The sequence below is a fragment of the Typopeltis vanoorti genome, chromosome 17 (genome assembly GCF_054136105.1).
Source record: "Typopeltis vanoorti isolate ZY-2024b chromosome 17, IOZ_Tvanoo_1.0, whole genome shotgun sequence".
Taxonomy (NCBI): Eukaryota; Metazoa; Arthropoda; class Arachnida; order Uropygi; family Thelyphonidae; genus Typopeltis; species Typopeltis vanoorti.
This window is the reverse complement of record NC_143565.1, coordinates 42,401,352-42,418,498: the sequence shown is the minus strand read 5'-3', so window position 1 is coordinate 42,418,498 and position 17,147 is coordinate 42,401,352. Positions and strand designations below refer to the sequence as shown.

Here is a 17,147-nt window from a genome sequence, read left to right as displayed (position 1 = left end):
ATTTAGGTGTTGTTATGTCCCTTTTTATCCTACGATTTTGTTTCTCTTACAAATTGCCTTCGTCTATATTCTTCTAACTTCTACTTTCAAGACATCACCAAAATTTCTACTAATATCTGAGTTATTGTTCCCTGTAGTATTCCTAGTATTTGTATTTTAACTGCGCCCTTTGGGATATTTAGTTTAAGATATTTTATACATAAACAGAGAAAAGGAACTCAAATATCTGAAAGTGTCACTATTGCAGTCGTGACACTATTTCTTGTTACTCAACATTAATTCCTTAAACTTCCCATTTCTTAACATTAATTCCCCGTGTGATTAGGCTTGAATGTTTCTAAGCGGTGCATTGGATTAGCAATATCAGACAACTTTTTTTTTTCATTAAACAAAATGTTTATTATTTCTCTAAACATGGTACATATCAAAATACTCAACTAAATTACTTACACACTAAAATTTGCTTAATACAAGTAGTTGGGCTATGATTCGAAAAAAGTTACTACATCATGCCGCCACAAGATTTCATACAAAACATGAATTCACTTAACATGGACAAATTAGATCACCACACATTATTAGATTATTCAACTTCAAGTACACTAACAAAATCATTAACTACTCTAGCACATACTTATGACAATTCCGATTCTCTACATATCACACTAGGCATTCAAATTCCTCAGGCTACTTGATCACTCAATTCACACTAATCAAACTCAATATCAATAAAACCATTTACTTCATTAACACACAACTATGTCATTAACTTTCCTTTTACAATATAGTAGGCACTCAAGATTCTTAGGATAATTAATTATTCACAAATTATCAACACTAGCTAGCTTACTTTTAACACTCTCTATCAAATTCTAAAGTCCTATTATAATTTCTCCCTAATCACTTTAACAGTTCCGTATTATGACAATGGTACCTATCACAAACAACTTCTAGTTAACATAATATAAAATTCACAATACCTTTCTTTAGATTCACTCACGGGCCTTTACCTTCTACTGAACGAACTTGCTTGTTATAACTTCTTGCAATTCAGGGCTATATAAACATCTGTGCGGTCGGCTGTACTATCCGAAACGAGGACATCGATATTTTCACAGCTTCCTATGACTCTATGGTATATTTCGCTTTCTACATAGGAATATGGGAATAGCTTTCCCGCTCACCTCCGATTCCTTGTTGTGGCATAAGGATATAAGCCATATCTCTCCACTCAGAAACACCGTGAAATCCACTAGAAAACCAAACTAAAACCACCGCGACTATCCAAACGTTTCTTCTCCTCTGGCAAAAGGCAAAAAGGCCTCAAGCCTCCTTGACTATCTAAACGTCTCCTCCAACACCCAAAAGAGCCTACTCTTCTAAAAAGGCTCTGGGGGGGGGTTACCAACCCTTTTATAGCTGCCTCCCTAACGGCGCCCTTTCTTACTTCCTTTTCCCGCCTCCTACTTGTTTTCCTTCTGTCTACCAATTGGGTAGCATTTTGCCGCCATACGTCATTTTGATCGGCAACTCGTAACCAAGTTTCTATCCGGGCATAGGCCCTAAGTGATATTCCGTTATTTCTTTTGTTAGCCTCTATCTTAACCCCCCTTTTTAAACCTTTTCTCAGAATTCTACTTAATGCTTAATCTGTAGCCTCTTACATAGCGTATTTCATGACTCATTCTTTTATACTTATGCACTCAACTCTTTCATTCTTAATCGCATTACTATATTAATTCTTAGTTAGCTACTTATTTAATACAAATTCCTTGTTTAGTCATAATACACCTTAATACATTCTTTGCTTTTGTTATCTTAACTAAACAATAGACCTTTACATTTTACTCAATTTATACTGGATGCAAGAATATTTTATTAATTAAATTATTCCTTTTATGCAGGGGTTTTTATCTATGTTATTTATTTTTCATGTTACACCATGATAACTGAGAATACTATATTCTCAAGATATCAGGTGTAACAAAGGCCCCCCCTTTAAAGAAAAAAATTTCTTTAAGAGAAATTTCTTTTTCCTATGAGGTGTACCTCTTCCCCCTTTTTCTTTCTTTTACATTCCTCCTGATTATAATAATTTACAAGTCTTGTACAATCAGTGAGTATGTGTGCAGCCTTCATAGCAAGAGGTAAATCACAAACTAACAACTCACTTATTACTCTTCTAAGCCTGTATATAAAACATAAGAAGTCGGCACAAATAAACTGCCGGTTAGATTGTACATACACTTCCTTTCTCCTGTTCATGTTCCACTTTGAGTATTTAAAGCAACTTCTAGACCTTTCAAATCTCTCTATTAAGTTAACATCGATCTTTTCCTGACCACGTTCCTCTACTTTCTTTTCCTCTACACTTTGATCTTCTACTACTTTTACGTTAGTTATGAGGTGAGTCTCAGTCTGGCTGTTGTCTTTGGATGATGAAGATAATGAAGAATCAGAGTGGTTATCAATACATTCCTCATTATTCTTCTTAGACTGTATACTCTGTACTACATTAGTCTCATTTTTCATCCTGTCTTGATGTGATTCTCTAAACTTTCTCACCTTGTTATTTCTATCTTTATCTGACCGCTTTCTTCCCATAAGGAACATTTCATTACTAGAGAAGTCGCATGAGAAATTATGCTTCTCTAGAAATCTTATTCCTAAAATTATTTGTGAGCTTGGGCGAGATGTCCTAGGGAGGACCAACAATTCCTGCCAAACACACATATTAAACTCAGGTAAGTATAATTTCACTCTAACTTTCTTACTTACATAAACACTAGAGGTCTCAATCCCGATAATCTGATCGGTCTCTTCAACTTAGAAATGCCTCGCCATACATGGGATTTTATTCTTTGAAAATAATGTTCCGTTATGACAGAGGCTTGGGAACCTGTATCTAGCAATACGTCACAATGTAAACCTTGAATCTTACCCCTAATTATCATTTTCGACTTTCCTTGTTCATAATTTCTCTGCCTATCTACAAAATTATGAGGAGTTTGCCCAAACTTCTGCTCATATCTATTAAATTTCATGGAGTATCTCCTATTACTAGAACAGTAACGAGCTAAGTGCCCTATCTCGTTACAATTGAAGCATCTAGGAGGCTCCCTTCTGTCTCTTTGCTCATTAACTCTTCCTTGAATTTTAGAAATAACTGTTTCTTGCTGTGGTACTACTTCGGATAGTCTCTGCATGACAGTCTAATCTATCTAGAAGGGGTCTCTGCAGACTCTCAACTTCTTCTCTAACCAACCTGATTGTTTCCTCAGTTGTACTACAATTAGGCTCTGGGGTTCTGACAGATAATGTTCCTAATTGTTTCATTACCTCTTCTAACCTATCCATGATGAATTTCTGGAGTATCTCGATCTCCTGTCTTACAATATCCCTTATTTTATCTGAATCAATATTAGACTCTGTCAAATTGTTTATCTCTTGCTTATTACCTTTATCTAGTCTCTCTCTTGTCCTTGATCTTTCTCTACTTTTCTTACTCTCTTTAATATGTCTCTGCTCTTTTTCAAAACTTTTCTTTTCTTCAATTACATTTATTGACGCTTGAACATGTGCGGGACGAAGGTCTCCAAGCAACTGTTTGCGCTCTTTTACAGCATCGTAACATTCTCTCAAATTAGATAATTTTTTATCAAATGCTGTTTCTTTCAACTCAGGTCTGACTCCCTGTCTGAATTGTTGGAAAATGGCCCAGTCCAAGTGAGGTTTTTCTTCACTAAGGACACTCAGGGTACTAGCTATCGTCAGTAACCTGTTATGGAACTCAGCCACACTTTCCTTTTCTTCCTGAGAGCACCTCTGGAGCTTCCATAAGTTAGGTCCCAAGCTTCCTAGTTTTGAGAACTCAGAAATTAGGACTGACTTAAAACGGGAGTAATCCAGGGTTTCCTTATGAATGGGGGAAGAATACAGGAAAGCTTTAGCCTTTCCCACCAGTTTACTTCGGAGTAGGACTAGCAACTGAAAATCAGTCCATCCTCCAACTCTTCTAAGCTCTTCTATATAACTAAAGAAGTTTAAGACGTCATCAGTCTCCTCTCCCGAAAATTGTGGGAACACTTGCTGTGGATTAATATACCTAAAAACTTGCTGTTGTCCATGTTTAAACTACTGGAGGGTTCAGTCATACTTGCATCCAATTTACACTAGTTAACACCCAAAATTTCTCAACAAAACTTATCTCAAATTTTACCTCTTATTTGTCTGATCTGCTACCAAAACCAACTTATTTTAAATAGCTTATATTTTAGATTTTATTAGCCAAATTACATCCTGTTGACTGCACCATTTGTTATGTCCCTTTCTATCCTACGATTTTGTTTGTCTTACAAATTGCCTTCGTCTATATTCTTCTAACTTCTACTTTCAAGACATCACCAAAATTTCTACTAATATCTGAGTTATTGTTCCCCGTAGTATCCCTAGTATTTGTATTTTAACTGCTCCCTTTGGGATATTTAGTTTAAGATATTTTATACATAAACAGAGAAAAGGAACTCAAATATCTGAAAGTGTAACTATTGCAGTCGTGACACTATTTCTTGTTACTCAACATTAATTCTTAAACTTCCCGTTTCTTAACATTAATTCCCCGTGTGATTAGGCTCGAATGTTTCTAAGCGGTGCATTGGATTAGCAATATCAGACAACTTTTTTTTTTCATTAAACAAAATGTTTATTATTTCTCTAAACATGGTACATATCAAAATACTCAACTAAATTACTTACACACTAAAATTTGCTTAATACAAGTAGTTGGGCTATGATTCGACAAAAGTTACTACGATCATGCCGCCACAAGATTTCATACAAAACATGAACAAATTAGATCACCACACATTATTAGATTATTCAACTTCAAGTACACTAACAAAATCATTAACTACTCTAGCACATACTTATGACAATTCCAATTCTCTACATATCACACTAGGCATTCAAATTCCTCAGGCTACTTGATCACTCAATTCACACTAATCAAACTCAATATCAATAAAACCATTTACTTCATTAACACACAACTATGTCATTAACTTTCCTTTTACAATATAGTAGGCACTCAAGATTCTTAGGATAATTAATTATTCACAAATTATCAACACTAGCTAGCTTACTTTTAACACTCTCTATCAAATTCTAAAGTCCTATTATAATTTCTCCCTAATCACTTTAACAGTTCCGTATTATGACAATGGTACCTATCACAAACAACTTCTAGTTAACATAATATAAAATTCACAATACCTTTCTTTAGCTTCACTCACGGACCTTTACCTTCTACTGAACGAACTTGCTTGTTATAACTTCTTGCAATTCAGGGCTATATAAACATCTGTGCGGTGGGCTGTATTATCTGAAACGAGGACATCGATATTTTCACAGCTTCCTATGACTCTATGGTATATTTTGCTTTCTACATAGGAATACGGGAATAGCTTTCCCGCTCACCTCCGATTCCTTGTTGTGGCATGAGGATATAAGCTATATCTCTCCACTCAGGAACACCGTGAAATCCACTAGAAAACCAAACTAAAACCACCGCGACTATCCAAACGTTTCTTCTCCTCTGGCAAAAGGCAAAAAGGCCTCAAGCCTCCTTGACTATCTAAACGTCTCCTCCAACACCCAAAAGAGCCTACTCTTCTAAAAAGGCTCTGGGGGGGGGGGGTTACCAACCCTTTTATAGCTGCCTCCCTAACGGTGCCCTTTCTTACTTCCTTTTCCCGCCTCCTACTTGTTTTCCTTCTGTCTACCAATTGGGTAGCATTTTGCCGCCATACGTCATTTTGATCGGCAACTCGTAACCAAGTTTCTATCCGGGCATAGGCCCTAAGCGATATTCCGTTATTTCTCTTGTTAGCCTCTATCTTAACCCCCTTTTTAAACCTTTTCTCAGAATTCTACTTAATGCTTAATCTGTAGCCTCTTACATAGCGTATTTCATGACTCATTCTTTTATACTTATGCACTCAACTCTTTCATTCTTAATCGCATTACTATATTAATTCTTAGTTAGCTACTTATTTAATACAAATTCCTTGTTTAGTCATAATACACCTTAATACATTCTTTGCTTTTGTTATCTTAACTAAACAATAGACCTTTACATTTTACTCAATTTATACTGGATGCAAGAATATTTTATTAATTAAATTATTCCTTTTATGCAGGGGTTTTTATCTATGTTATTTATTTTTCATGTTACACCATGATAACTGAGAATACTATATTCTCAAGATATCAGGTGTAACAGTGTCTAATCATCACCAAAGTTATTACCAATGATCACTCTCACCAAGTGAAGTAAGTTTCAACATCCCCACTTATAATAACATACTGCAATGAAAAAATCAACTCCAAAACTCTGATCTTTCCAATACTAACTAAGGCAGTTATCCATCAAATACAAGAAATTCATTTTCTTTAGCCTCTGGATGCCACCACTTCATTCCAGTCTATATTATAATAATTAAAATCACCCATAATGATTACCCCAGGAGTTTTCCTGAGGAATTTCATTTTTGTAATTAAGACATTCCTTTTTCATCTTTCTTTTTTTCTTACAGTCCATGTTTTGTTAAAGTTGGTTTATGCAGGCTGTACTATCTGATTCAATTTTTTTTTGTCATACGGTTGGCTTAAATGTATTATGTATTACTTATTATTAATATCTGAGGAGTCATCAAAGGAGGCTATAAATCATCCAGACCAACTATCATACCTTCTCTTAAATTCATTCAACTAGATGCACTCACTACCCCTAAGGGCAATTTATTCCACTCACTCACTGCTCTCTGGGAGAAAAACCTAGCTCTTACCCCTTTCTTGACTGCAAATAAATTTAGCTTCCATGGATGTCCCCATGTTCTCTCCCCACCTTCCATATAATGAAAAATTTCATCAGTTGATATCCTATAACACTCATTCAAAAGTTTATAGACCTCTATCATATCACCCCTCTTTCTCCTGTTAACCAGAGTCTGCAATCCACATACTCACAATCTGTCCTCATAATCTAGATCCCTTAATCTGGATATAATCTTTGTAACTCTTCTTTGCACCCTTTTCAAAGCTTCTTTATCCCCTATGAACCCAGGAGACCAAAATCTGCACACAATAATTCAGGTGTGGTCTTATCAAAGCCTTATAAAGAGGCAAAATTACTTCCTTATCGTTACATGACAAGGTTCGCTTCGACATTATCCTCTGAGTTATATTTGCAACTTTTGCTATGTGACCCTTAAATTTCTATCCAACAATATGCCAAGATTTCTTGCCTCTTCAGTTTCTTGTAGCATAACCCTGCTAATATATAATGTGCCGCTGGAACTCTAATCATGCCGAAGTGCATAACTTTGCACTTACTAACATGAAATTGACAGCCGTTTTCGTTTGAATGAATTGCCAGTGTATTCAAATCATTTTGTAATTGCTGAATATCAGTAGCATCCCTGATTGCCTGCCTATCTTTGCATCATCAGCAAACAATTGGTGTTAGATCCTTCTTGATGTCATTAATGTATAGATTAAACAATAATGGTCCAAGGACTGAACCCTGAGGAACACCACTGGTCACCTTAAATCTGGCAGATTCACACAAACAGGTTTATGCCATTTACTTTAAAAAAAATGACATTTATATATTATATAAATTATATATTAGCATAACCCTGCTAATATATAATGTGCTGCTGGAACTCTAATCATGCCAAAGTGCATAACTTTGCACTTACTAACATGAAATTGACAGCCGTTTTCGTTTGAATGAATTGCCAGTGTATTCAAATCATTTTGTAATTGCTGAATATCAGTAGCATCCCTGATTGCCTGCCTATCTTTGCATCATCAGCAAACAATTGGTGTTAGATCCTTCTTGATGTCATTAATGTATAGATTAAACAATAATGGTCCAAGGACTGAACCCTGAGGAACACCACTGGTCACCTTAAATCTGGCAGATTCACACAAACAGGTTTATGCCATTTACTTTAAAAAAAATGACATTTTTATGTCTATATCTTTTTTTATCTTCATATTATAAAGCACATCCCAAGTATCTGAAAGTATATATTCTAATATTTTATTATTATTAAAAGATTAGAATAAGTACTTTCAGATAGAGGCAACTTCACAGAGTCTAAATAATACCCATCATGGAAGATCCAAACTATCCACAAAATATCTATCATACCTCTTCTTGAACCCATTAACAGACAAAGCACTCACAACTGAGTCTGGTAACCCATTTCATTCATTCAAAAATCTTCAAGTGAAAAATCTAGTTCTCTCATCCATACTTAACTTCAAGGGATAGATTATTCTTCTGCACCCTCTTGCCAAATGCTGAAGCATTTCCCCTGCATCAATCCTATAAATCCTTTAAGTAACTTAAATGTTTCTATCATATCGTCTCTTTTTGCCTATTAACCAACTTTCGTCATAGGGGAAAGCCCCCCCCCCTCAACTTTTATTCACTTTAAAACTTTCTTACATATTATTTTTTTCAATATGAAATTCAATTTTATTCTGCTCAAGACTAAATGGTAATCACTTCCAATTTCAAATATTCCATACACTCTAGTGTTCTGCACCAGTGAGAAAACATCACTATCAACAATAACATAGTCAATGAGACTTTCTTTTCTGGAATATAGTCCATTAATGTGGCACACAGTTTATCACCTATGTGCCCCAAAATGAATAATTTCACATTTTCAAAATTATAATGATGCATATTATTGTTTGTCTTATACTGACAGCCTGTTTAAATCATTCTGCCAGCTCTCGAACATACCCAATTTTTCATCGACAGCTAACAACTGAATCAGGTCTTTTCAACTAAAGGTCAGTTAGTTGGTCTCATGTGGAGGCAGAGGTTTTTTCTCAGGGAAAGTCGATTTTTTCATTTTTCCTTAAAACAGCCAAACTGGCCTGTGTCCACACACACATCTGTAGACACAGAACACTTTGGTGAATGATGGGTGTGAAGGCGAAGAAGTGGTAACTTTATCTCAGATCAAAATGCCAATACCAGTATCCTGGATACTCCCATATGATAACAACAACTGAATACTACCTTTCAAATTATTTTCTATATCATTGATGTACACTATTTTCTATTACACCACTATTTACCTGCTTTCTCCTGGATTCTGTTCCACAATATATTACTTTTTTTTTGGAATCAGTCCATCCTTTCATCCAACTCAGTTATCACCCTGTTATAAAAAGTTAGTAAATTACTTAAGCATGACGTATCATATTCTTATTCACCCATTTCTGAATTCTCTCTTTGACAAACTTTTCCAGTACTTTTAATACCATTCTTGACATACTGATTTGTCTATAATTTGCTATTGCATTCTTAGAGGCTCTTATGCAAAGTCCACTCTTTCCACTCCTTTGTGACTTTGCCAGAGCAGACACTTAAATTAAACATCCTAATCAGAGGTGCTGACGGTTCTCTTGAGCATTCTCTTAAAATGCTGATTTTCCATCTAATTCCATGGATGTATTTACACTGTGATTCTGAAATATCCTAAGAACATCCAATTCATCAATCTCTGTTCTTACATCGTTACTGTCACATTTTGTCAACTATTTTGTCTGCTTCTGTCACCTCACCTCTCTTTAATATTATTCTTCCACAGTCATTCTTCCTCTTAATTGTTACATAACAAAAGAACTGTTTGGGATTTCCTTTGGCCTGCTCAGCTAATTTCTTCTCATAATATGATTTTGCTTTACTTGCCATGCTGGTCATCTATTTCCTTATTTCCCTTCAGAACATTTTCTTTTTTTGTAGCTCCTGCTTAATAATACTACTCATCCATCTAACTTCTACCTGATTAATTCTCCTGACCTTGGGTATACAGTCTGTGCTTCATCCAGATATCCCTTGACTAATTCCTGTGCACTAACATCATTCCTTGCAGGTTTTTATGACACACTTCTAAGCTTGTCATAATCACCTGCTTTCTAGTTCCACATATATCCTTCTAGACTGAAAATTATAAATTTTGCAACCTCCCAAGTAAAGACTGCATGATCGCTTTCTCAATCAGAAGAAATGTGGCCATCTTCATTATGGACAGCTCTTTTGATCCATCCTATGGCCAAATCTAAAAGGGTTCTGGCCACAACTAAAGCTGATTGATTTAGTACTTCACACTCTGATTAAATAAGCCAAGTTCATGAATTATTTAGTTCTAGTTATACCATATCACTATTGTGCTAGAGGGTTTCCAAATAAGAAATCTATAGATAGGACTGCCAATAAACTATTAGCAGTTTGATAATAAACACTACACTATTAGATAGGGCTGCCAATAAAAAAAAATGTAATTTAAACACTTGGGTGAATATAATCACAATGTAATCATAATAAAGAAAACCACCAAAAATTTACAACCCTGTTTTTCACATGGTTTAATTATTGAATTTTTGAAATTTATGAAGCGCCCACCCATGAAAAGTTACTGTAAACTTATAGAACACTAGGGGGCTATGCCCCCTGGTGCCTATGGCATCCAACCCCCCAAGTTCCGGACTGGTAGGCCGGTTCTCCTTGAATTCTGATGACTCGACACTCAGGGTAGCCCCTGAGTTTCAAAACGTTTCAAAAAACGTGACATAAAAAGGCTTATCATTTTATATATATAAGGTAGATTTATACTGTGGGTGGACTAAGTATTTTGTTTATGATTTTTTTTTTTTTACATAGTCCAGAAACTATTTTCTAGAGACCAAATGTGGAACTTTTTCAAGTGGGTGGTGGTCACACATTTGGTGATGAAGTTCAACCTTGTGCTTTGTAGCCAAAAACAATCGCAAAATATTCATGCCCATGGTGGAATTTAAATCAGCCTGTTGATTGGAAAGCAGGTATGCTTACCACTCATCCAACCAGGCAATGGTAACTAAATACACTGCAGAATAATTTTTTATGATTATATTGCTGTGTTAATTGTGTAAAACAGCAGATCATATGATATTAACACATTCAGCACGGACAGTGTAAAAACTGAATTGTTACATCCTTGACCATGGAATGGGACACAACAAATCATTTGTTCTTCCAGTATGCCAACTAGTAGGCACATGACAAACTGTTACTTGTGCTTTGTAGCCAAACCAAAGCTATGTAGAAGGGAAAAGATTTATTGCTGTCAAGATTTATAAGTAATCAATAATTAAGAGAATATCTATAATTGGTATGTTTAAATTTCTAAGAAGTATAGGTAATTATATTTTAACCTAACTCTTCATCCTTTAATTAATCAGATATCAGCTATTAATGTATGATGAGCATGTCTGAGGAAAAGCATAAACATTAATAGAAATAGATTTGTTACTAATAAATAGATAAATATCTAGATTACACTTGTGGTATTATGGGTCGTGCAATAAATTACTAAGATAGGGAACAAATTACATGCTATCCTATAAAATCTAGTTATGCAAGTGTGCATATATGAAAAGCTTTGGTTAAGAAAAAAAAAAAAAAAAGAGGGGGGGTTGTGAATAAACGGTACCATGAATATATCCCCTCCTCACTACCATTACATCTGGACTGCACAGACACATGCAAAACAAAGCAAAAGTTTTACTGTAGCAGTAAAATATCCTAAATAACTACTGCTATATTGGATGAAGAGTTAGAGGTGTATGAAAATGAGGTTGAAGAGATGTTGCATAACCTGGATAAGAATCTATCAATAGGAACAGATGGAATATCAGTACATTTGCTAAAGAAATGTTCAGCTAAATTGGCTAGGCCATTCACTTGGTTGTATAACTTGAGTCTCATCTCAAGGATACCACAGTAATGGAAGGAATATATGATAGTTTCACTCTACAAGGGTGATGCAAAAACTGATGTGTCTAACTACAGACTTATATGTATCTCTGGTGTGGCAGTGAAGATTTTAGAGAAGTTGGTAAGAACTCACATACAGAAATGGGTAGACAAACAAACTATACTCTGCAAGGAGCAGCATGAGTTTACTAAAGGAAGGTCATGTTTTAGCAATTTGCTCATATTTTTTAACAATGTTATGGCCTTGGATAAAGGGAACGGATACAGTATGATAATGTTGGATTTTTATAAGCCACTTGATAGGATACAACACGAAAGGCTGTTGCATAAACTGGAGAATATGGGATTGGAATATAAACTCTTGAGTTGGATCAGGGGATGGTTGACAGAAGTGGGTTGGCACCAGTGGCGAGTTATAAGGGGCTTGCGTGAGCCCTTTGTTAAATTTTTCTCAAATTTGCAAGTCCCTTGTTCTTCTTGTTTAATAATCTTGTAGAACTAGAAAATACTACAGTGGAATGTATACATGCTAGTATAATCTACTTTAAATTCATATGGATTTTCTGATAACTATATAAAAAATCATTTCATTGCATTTTGTTCTGATGGAGCTAGAGTAATGTCAAAAAAAAAAAAAAATCAAAAATCAGGTGTTGCAATCAAACTTCTACAAAAATTTCCCAACATTGTGTGTGATTTGGCATTGCGTAGCTCATCGATTACAATTAGCATTAGACGATTTGATAAAAAAACATTAAGGAAATAAATCATTTTGAAATATTTATGGATAAATTATATGCTTTTTATCATCAATCATCAAAAAATCAACGAGAATAAATACGATTGCAAAAAACCTTGGTATCAAAATTTTAAAGATCGGCTGTGTGTTTGGACCACGATGGGCAGCTTGCAGTTTACGAATGGCTCTTGCTTTGTGGAGAAATTACCCAGCTTTATGCAGCATTTTGCATCGAATGATGCAAAATACTGCATAAACCGACTTCTCAATTTGGAATTTTTAAAAGATCTAGCATTAATGATTGATATCCTACAGAAGCTCTACAAAGTCTCAATATAAGTATTATAAGGACTAAGTTAGGCCTTTTTTTTTGCTCGATGATGCGAGCCTTTTGTTAAAATTTCCATAGCTCACCACTGGTTGACACCCACTATATATCAAAAAGTGGTATATAGTGGGTGCGAATCTGCCAGATTTAAGAGTGACCAGTGGTGTACCTCAGGGTTCAGTCCTTGGACCATTATTGTTCAATCTATACATTAATGACAATAGGAAGTGTCTAACAGGAGATGTGCAATTGCTTGCTGATGATACAAAGATATGCAGAGCAATCAGGTCTCGAGCACTTACAAAATGATTTGAATAGGGTGGAAATTTGAGATAATGAAAATGGCTATCAGTTTAATGTTAGTAAATGTACAGTTATGCACTTTGGCTTGATGAGATTTCCAGCAGCATATTATATTAGTGAGGTTATGCTCAAGAAACTGATGAGGCTAGGGCTCTTGGTGCAATGGTGGATAGGAATTTGAAATTCAAAGGCCTCATAGCAAAAGTTGCAAATAGAACTCAGAGGATAATTGTGATGTTGAAGTGAACCTTGACATGTAAAATCATTTTGCCTCTTTATAAGGCCTCGATACGACCACACCTGGATTATTGTGTGCAGATTTGATCTCCTGGGTCCCAATGGGATAAAGAAGCTGTGGAATGGGTGCAAATAAGAGTTACAAAGATTATAATCTGGATTATGGGATTTAGATTACAAGGACAGATTGCGAGCTACAGACTTTGGTTAGCAGGAGAAACAGGGAGTGTTATGATAGAGGTCTATAAACTTCTGAATGTATGTTACAGAATATCATCTGATGAAATTTTTTGTTATACAGAAGGTGGGGAGAGAACATGGGGGCATCCATGGAAGTTTGTTCCTAGTCAAAAAAGAGATAGGAGCTAGGTTTTTCTCTCACAGAGCCTTTAGGGGTAGTGCGAATGAATTTAAGAGAAGGCATGACCACTTGTTTTGAGTGATTTTATAGCCTCTCTTTTGATGAGTCTTTGACTCCCTAGAAATCTTAGACAATAATAATAATAATAAAAATTTAAAAAAAAGTTGTGGAAAATATAGTTCATAGTGGATCATTATAATAGCATATGCAAGTTCAACTCTATATTGCTGGGAAAGGAATACTGATTGGAAACTGGATAACACTGGTTGCAGTGTGACAGTAATAGAAAATTTACTACCAAATTTGTTATTATTAAGCATCATTTTGTGCTGGAACTTAATCATAAAATCCTTAATATGCATTTTCAATCCCAGTAGTATTTTTAATTAATAAATTAAAAATTTTGCAATTGCAATTATCTCTTGAACTATGAGATTTTTTAAAATGTCTATTATCTACTAAATTTCTTTATGTTCCAATCATAAATTTAGAATTGTTTTTCATTACTTACTGGGCGTACTGTTTTCAGTAATTTAATTCCATATTTTTCTATAGTTCGATGTGCTTCTCCAAATTGTGTAAATACTTCACTTGCACGGGGCTGAGGCTCTCTCACTCCTATGCTAGCAAATACATCACCAAATGCTAATAAAAATAAAAGGAATATTATTCTATTTCATAAATAACATTCATGCTATAAAAATCATACATATATATTGAAATATTAGAAAAAGCATTTTGAAGTAGTGATGCATTTTAATATAATATGCATTTTGGGTTAGATAAATTATTTAAGTCAGATAAATTATGTACGTTCTTCATGAAGAGCACATACTGGAAAAGTGCCATGAATATGGAAAGAATAGCCATATTACAATAAAAAATATTATATTGCCTGATTAATAATAACCAAGTTTTAAACTCATATACAACTGCTTATTTATACTAGATGTATTTCCTCTACATGTTTTGCTCTATATATGACTAACAGTATCATTGGGAGGTACTTAACATAAATAAAAAATGTCAAAAAATTAAACCGTTTCCAACAGCAGTTTATAGTTGAAATACTGGAATAATAGTCTAATCATAAGTATCATTAGGCATGTTACGTGCAATCAGCCCATTGTATGTGATTGACTTGCATAGGACAAGTCTTTAATTTTACGCATGTTCATTAATGACTTCCAGATATTGTGAAGGATCATTCCTTGATTTTTATCTATTGTGCCTTTTGAGCAAATGATCGTGAAGGATCCTTGAACAACTTGCTGAAGTAATTCTCTTTTTAAGTATGGCACGGAGGATGCTTGCCAGTTTACTGTGATAAAAATTAATCATACTCTTCCACATATTCGGAAATGGATCATGATCCAACTTGGTCATCATACTTAAAACGAATGTACTTTTGAATTTACAGAAGAGCTTAAAAAAAACAACTGAAATCCAGACAACTGATCACTCCGAAATTATATGGCATGCTCAAAGTTCATAAGACAAACATCCCCTCTACATCCAATAGCTGATGGCAGAAGTTCTCCAGATATCTTCTCTACAACCTCCTCAAGCCTCCTATAGTACATACAGACTCATATTTAAAAAACTCGAAGCATTTTGTAGATAAACTTTCAAACATTCAAATTTTCCCATCAGATATATAGCCAGTTTAGATGTAGGTTCATTATTTACCAATGTCCCTGTTGAAGAATTAATGTTCATAGAAACTTCATCATCTGCTATAACCATGTTTTTTTTTGGAAATTAAATTTGAATGCCTATTTGAAAAGGATAATAACACAATAATTGTACCAAATAACGAAGACGGTAATATAACATTTTTATTTTTTTATTAATATTTGGCTCTTTTTAGTACAAAATGTAACATAATTACGAAATAACAAACTTGACAAATTTGCAAATATTTCAAAATGGAGTGGACAGTGATATTTTTACTGGAAAAACAAACATCAAAATTTATTCAACTACACAGTTTTACTAACATTCAAAGCTAAAAATTCACTTTTTGCTGTTTAGCACTTTGTGAGTTCTCTTGCTTTTTTTACAGCTTGGCATCAGTGACGCATTGACAAAACCAATTTCCTCATGGAAATTCATGGTTCCAAACCCTTATAATAGCTTCTTGGAGATCACAAATTCTTAATGGGGTTGAAATCTTGGCTGTTTCCTGGCCACAGTAGTTGCTGAATTGAGTATTCATTGAGCCACTTATTAACCTGCAACACAAATTAAAGCTTTTTTAAGTACTAAACTCAATTTGTATGGTACATATTATAACCCTACAATGTAGGCACATTACTTATGCTTTTTGGTCCTTATGACATGGGGCAGAGTCACTCTGAAAGATGCAGTTCATTGTTATGTAAAGTGGTCTCTGATAGTAGGCAGCAATTCTAAAATTTTCTGGTACACTTGTGCATTCACTGAACCTTTTGTGAAATGCAAGTGACCAACACCATGATGCGACATGCAGACCCAGATCATCTGAGAATTTGACTGGTGACAGCAGACAGTCAGGGTTGAATTTTTCCCCTGATCATTTTTGAACTGTCTGCTATTGGCTGCTCTACAGGTTAAACTTTTTCTCATTAGAAAAAATTACTCTTTTACACCGATCAGAAGTCTATTTGGCATACTCTTTGCCAAATAGACTTCTGATATCACCAATTTAACTGAACAGCAATTTAATTTTTTTGGTTAACAAGGGCTTCTTTTTAGGGCACCTGGGTATCACTTCCTGTTGAATGAGTCTTGCTGACAGTTACAGAGCTTGTTACAACTCCTGTTTGTTCTTCCCAGTCCCATTTCAGTTCTCTGAATGAAACCCAGCAATTATTGAGGCAGAGCCACTTTAGAACTCGATCTTGGCATGGTATAGACAGCGGCTTTCTTCTTATCTCTTTCCTTTCAGCAGATCTGGTTTCCTTCATTTTCGGCAGCAGCCATATCACAGTAGATTGACTTCATCACACTCTTTTAGCTATTTCACAAGAGGAATAGCTTTCTCTATTCAAAGCTTGAATCACACTTTATCTGTGAGGTGTTAACTTCAAGTAACTAGTCATAGCAATCTAAGCATGAAAATGCAAAATCTAGCTCTTGCTGTCTATTTATAACATAAAAAATTCTGACACAATACCAGAAAAGTATTTCATTGGTTTATCATTAGATACCAAAATATCTAATGATAAACCAATGAAAAGCAACTATATTTATGTAAGGTGATGCACTTTCTATGTACATGAGTGTATACTTGAAAGCCTATTTCCTCCAGACATCATGCATCTATTCCAATCTATTCCTAAAATCTTCATTC

General features: G+C 34.7%; 1 protein-coding gene across 2 annotated transcripts in view; it reads right to left on the bottom strand.

Moving 5' to 3' along the window:
• The window catches only part of PICK1 (protein interacting with PRKCA 1), a 170,162-nt gene that overhangs the window by 62,132 nt on the left and 90,883 nt on the right, over positions 1–17,147 (bottom strand). For both annotated transcript variants that reach the window (XM_090407330.1, XM_090407331.1), the window contains one exon: positions 14,325–14,458. In XM_090407330.1, coding sequence (XP_090263456.1) covers positions 14,325–14,458 — 134 coding nt within the window. The remainder of the gene's footprint in view (positions 1–14,324; positions 14,459–17,147) is intronic.